The sequence below is a fragment of the Protomyctophum bolini genome (genome assembly GCF_963924005.1).
Source record: "Protomyctophum bolini genome assembly, chromosome: 13".
Lineage (NCBI taxonomy): Eukaryota > Metazoa > Chordata > Actinopteri > Myctophiformes > Myctophidae > Protomyctophum > Protomyctophum bolini.
Window position 1 is genome coordinate 13,087,902 of NC_137874.1, and position 5,366 is coordinate 13,093,267.

General features: G+C 39.8%; 1 protein-coding gene across 1 annotated transcript in view; it reads right to left on the reverse strand.

Moving 5' to 3' along the window:
- Positions 1-1,389: 1,389 nt before the first annotated feature.
- The window catches only part of LOC308327125 (stAR-related lipid transfer protein 13-like), a 50,246-nt gene continuing 46,269 nt past the window's right edge, over positions 1,390-5,366 (reverse strand). Inside the window, exon 17 of the mRNA XM_080780303.1 lies at positions 1,390-5,090. Within this exon, the coding sequence (XP_080636429.1) occupies positions 4,973-5,090 (118 nt within the window). The 3' untranslated portion in view covers positions 1,390-4,972. The remainder of the gene's footprint in view (positions 5,091-5,366) is intronic.

Sequence of the window (5,366 nt, forward strand, 5' to 3'; positions counted from 1 at the left end):
CTATTGACCTTTTGAGACTATAGCCTATTGACGTTGAGGCCATGGTTCTCATTTTCACATAAACAAGGCCAGACTTTTAACTAATGTCTTATATTACGGGGCAGCGGTGGCCCAGGGGCCCAGATGGTAACCACAAGGTTGCCAGTTAAAACCCGGGCTCCCAGAGTTAGTGTCGAAGTGTCCTTGAGCAAGATACCGAACCCCTAATTGCTCCTGATGTGCTGCAGGTGCCTTGCATGGTTTCCGCCGCCATCGGTGTGTGAATGGGTGAATGTAATGCACAATCTATGTAAAGTGCCTTGGATAAAGGTGCTATATAAATGCACCATAAAATATTTTTTAAACCCCACATATTTATGGCCAGACAATTAACTCATATTTTATATTAAAATAATATTTCAGACAATCACAACATTTTACACCCACATAGTTATGGTCACTGCTGTATACACTAATACTATTCAAATCAGAGACAAATGCATGGAAGTATAACATAAACAGTAAACAGGAGACAGCTATAGTACTCATACTGAGTTGTCACAAATGTATTTTCTTTATTCTCATTTATATAAAGGATGGACCCATCTGTCATCAGACAAACGGTGACCTCTACTGGTTTAGAGCCGCCATTACACCTTATATACACCTGGGCTCAGGTCAGACACATGCACTCACTCACTCACTCACTCACTCTCTCACACACACACACACACACACACACACACACACACACACACACACACACACACACACACACACACACACACACACACACACACACACAGGGAGGAGGTGGCACTGGAGAGAGGGGGGGGGGGGGCACTAGAACAAATAAAGTCACCTCCGTGGCCGGTAACCACGGCAGCACAAAGCTTTAGGTTTGCTATTTATTGTCTTTCTTTAGAGTGTGTAAAGTTCACATTCGGGCACAACAACATTATGACAGGAAGGTCCTGATCATTGAGCTATGATAATAATAATTATAATGTTTCCATCTGTTGGTTCAGAGAGCGTCATGTTTACTTTATTTACAACTCAGGCTGGTGTGTGCATGCACCGTAAAGTCCTCACTGTTACTTTATAACCACGTACACTCTGGCTTAAAGATGCACTATGTAACTTTCCTCTTCGTTCTACCACAGATTTGAACCTGGGTCTCAGGCTGTGAAAGTGATGACATGTTCACCAGTGAGCTAATAGAGCCTGCCTGCTTGCTCAGGGCATTAATTGAATCTTGATGACCGTCGTCAAAATGTGTGTAAAAACAAGAAACAGGATCGTGTCAAAGGTCATGTGTCACCTGACCTAGACATGTAGGATCTAAAGACCAAATACAACCACCCCAATTACATAAGTTATATTGTATTACGTTAACGTACTCTACCCATATACAGATCGGACAAAGTTAGGTTTTATTCATTTAAAAACGTTACATAGTGCCGCTTTAAGTTATCATTGGGGATTTTACGGTGTATATCCAAACAGCACAAATGCAGGCACATATCCATGCACATTATGCATACGCACACGCACACGCACACACGCACACACACACACACACACACACACACACACACTTTCAAGCATGCTTCCCAGAAGCAGTGAAATGGTTACATGTCTTAGACATTGTATAACATGATAGCCAAAAGAGAAGAAAATAAAAGAAAAACAAACGACAATAACAACGATACCATATAACACAATAATAGAATGATGATGATAATAATAATAATAATAACTTTTAAAATAATAATTCAATAGATAATAAAGATAAATCAACACTCACAACAATAACAAGAGTAGTTTAAAATCAACAGTGATGTTCAATCAAAACATTGGGGTCTACAAAGCATGACTTCAGACCTCTGTCGTCGGGTTAGTTTTCGGGTCGGGCTTTAACGTGCACCTGTGCCTCGCTTAGTTCCGCGTGGACTTTGACCTTTGACCTGTGACCTGTACCCATCCTGCTCACACACTTTCTTGGTTTGTTTGAAACCAGTGGTAAGTTGGTAACCAGTGTTGGTTAGTACACTATGTTTACGTTCCTTCTCTTGGTTTATTTTAAACCAGTGTTGGTTAGTACACTATGTTTACGTTCCTTCCCTTGTAGTAGTGGGCTGACATCCAAGTGGGAAACAACCGGTGGTGGAAAGTATATTTACTCAAGTACTGTACTTAAATACAATTTTGTTGTACTTTACGTGACTTACTTACTTTACTTTTACTTCTACTCCGCTACATTTCAGAGGCAAATATTGTACTTTTACTCCAATAACTTGACAACTTTAATTAACCACTTCAACCCTGTATACATTTCGGCCATTTGAAAATAGCTGATCTACAAGCTTACAATGCGTCATATTTATACATTTGAAAACTTGAAATGGGACACTCGTGCATAATGAGTAAATTTAAGTAAATTTGTATATGCCAATACTTTTATACTTTCACTCAAGTACATTTTGTATTCCAGACTTGTACTTGTATTCTTTACATCCAGTATTGATACTTTTACTTAAGTAAAAAGTACATTTTCCACCACTGGTAACAACAGGTGAACCTGAAGAAATTCCAAGGTGCTTGGATGTCGGCGCACTACTACAACTACAAGGAAATTTACTTTAAATATCTTAACTACTATTGAACCCCCTCCAATGAGCACCTGTTTTCACTTACAGATAACTATACGGACCACGCAGCGCTTTCCCTATTTTCTCTAGTCAATGTTGTAACCAGTGTTGATTTTGACAGCAAAGTATGATTTGGTTTTAGTCATATAGAGTCTTTTGAATAAAATTGAATTTAGTTTTAGTCATATTTTAGTCATCTGAAATGTTTTAGTTTTAGTCTAGGTTTTATCGACTAAATATCATAAGATTTTAGTCAAATGAAAGAGTGAAAGAAAGACCTGCAACGTAATAAAAGAATGTCTGCTGAAGAACCGGTACAACAGTGAAACACGTTGGCAGCACTCGCTGAAGCCAAATCTTTTCGCTGTACTCAGCTATTTTTTGGCAAAGACATTTATTTCATATGGTCCTAGTAGGAGGCCAAGTATATGGAGGTTTAAGTGGTTTAATCAGACAATTTTTCCGGTGGCATAAAGACCAAGACCCAGGCACATTATACAGTACAGTGTACACCTACTGTACTGTACTGTGGGCTGGTGGAACTGAAGAGTGAACAGGTTGTGGTTTTACTGTAAGTGCGGTATTGACGTGGGCGTGCGTGCCACCAGCTATGGTGCCACCACCACCGTCGGTTACAGTATAGCGCAGAAGAGACCCTTTTTTCCTGAGATTGCGATGACGTACCTTAATCCAACTGGGGCTCAATGACAACATAAGTGCACTATAGTCTACACAGACACGCTATAAGAGTTTTAACAAATAGGAAAAGGCTGATATAGATCAATATAGATGCGATAAGATTGATGTCATAATTTGTGATTGCTGTAGGCTCGTGGACCCCAGATCAGTGGGCTATGGGGCTCTATGTAAAGCAAAAAAGAAAAGGGGGAAAAAAGAGTACATTTCAAAATATACAAAAATATATTTTGGACACATAATGTGGAAGAAAAATATATTTTGAGTAATAAAATATATTTGTGAAAATGTTTTTCCAGTGTCCAAAATACAACTTTTGTATATTTTGAAAACCTGCACGAGAAATATACAAAAGATTGTGAATAGAATAGTATATAATATAACAATATACAATTCTGCTGACACCGAATCAGTTCTCAATAGTTCTTAGGTCCAGTTATAGTGAGTTATATTTGAACCAGATAAGGTTGTATTTTAAATAACAGCTTAAAGACATGGAGTCACATTAGATTCCTCTAAATGACAGGAAATACAACTCTAGTGGGTCATGCCCATCTTTCACTCCACAATAAGAGCTCACTGAGCCTTCCTGTACGAGTTAAGTCTATGGTCTGAATTCACCCTCCCATGGTGGTGCTTTTCACTTCTGTGTTTCTATCTCAAACTTGAGAGCACCAAGTAGGTTGAAATCAACATTGTCGGGTCAAAAGGAGGTCTGTGATCCTCTCGCTTGCCTTCTGACTTCTCAAATATCCTCTCAAATGCAATTACAGTAATAGACAATGAGGTCTATGATGTACTGTTATGGGATATGTAAATTCATTTACCAAAAAAAAGCCATATCTAATCATGGCCTTTTTATGACGCGCACAGCGCAACATAAGATCTGGGAAGCTGCCCAGAATAATATCGCTGGCAAGCACTTTGCAGGAAATGGAAAAATGAAATAGATAAATAGCCCCTGATCCACACAATAGATCTCAGCCTCATCGTAATTGGCAAAACGTTCAAGTGGCAATTTCAGAAATGCTCCATCCATCTGCTGAACTGGCTCTCTGTGAGGGTTTAATATGGACAGTTAATGCAGTTTAATGTGAAACGCCTTGTGGTATTTAATGTGTCCTAATCTCTCAGATGGACCAGTGGCACTGGCAATGATGGATGCTTAATAACTTAAGCATGCTGTACAGTTTGAGATGTCCGTGTTCCTAATTCTAATTCTAGATTATTGGCACGTCAAATCACACGGTGTCATCATCTTCCCCCCAGGCAGCCCACACAGTTGCTATATTACAACGTCTTAGATGGCCAGCTCTTCACCATCTTGTGTGTGGGTGAACTGGGAAATCAGGTCAGCGTAGTATCATTGCTCTCGGGCAGAAACCGCTTGTAGATCTGCTACTTTTGATTGTGAATTGGAATTGGAATCCTGAAAAGGTACAGTTTTTTGGACATTGGACATGGAGGTTTCCACCCGACAGAGACAATATACAACAGCTCAGCCCACGTAGGGAGGGATACGGTACAAGAATCCACTGGTCCCAGTTCTAAGACCATGTCCTGGTCTATTAAGAACACATGGTTCTCTTCCCGCTGACGGTAGATCCTTGGTCCCCCCTGACATAAAACACAGTGTTTCGTTGGGGTCAGTTCTTGGTCTCTGGGCTGGTCAGGTCTGGAGGTTGAAAGGATGAGCGGATCATCTGGGCTTCGTTAACGCACAAGTGACCGAAGGCCTTGTTGTACCACTCTGGAGACCTGCCCCTGTGGAAAACAACAAACAACACAAATGAGACCAGAGGGACAGCTGTCACTATTATGGACTTGGCGATTCATTGTCGCTCAAATAATTGCGCTTGACGATTTAATTGCATTTGAATTGTAACATTTATGAATACAAAATAATATTTCTTCATGTGTTTTTAATCTCCGTGATCTCCTTCCTGCACAGGGTTGATATGACAAACTTACATATTTATTAACTTTATTAAAACTCTTATTTTCTATTGTACAGTGCCCTCCCTCCTCAATAGTTTATAG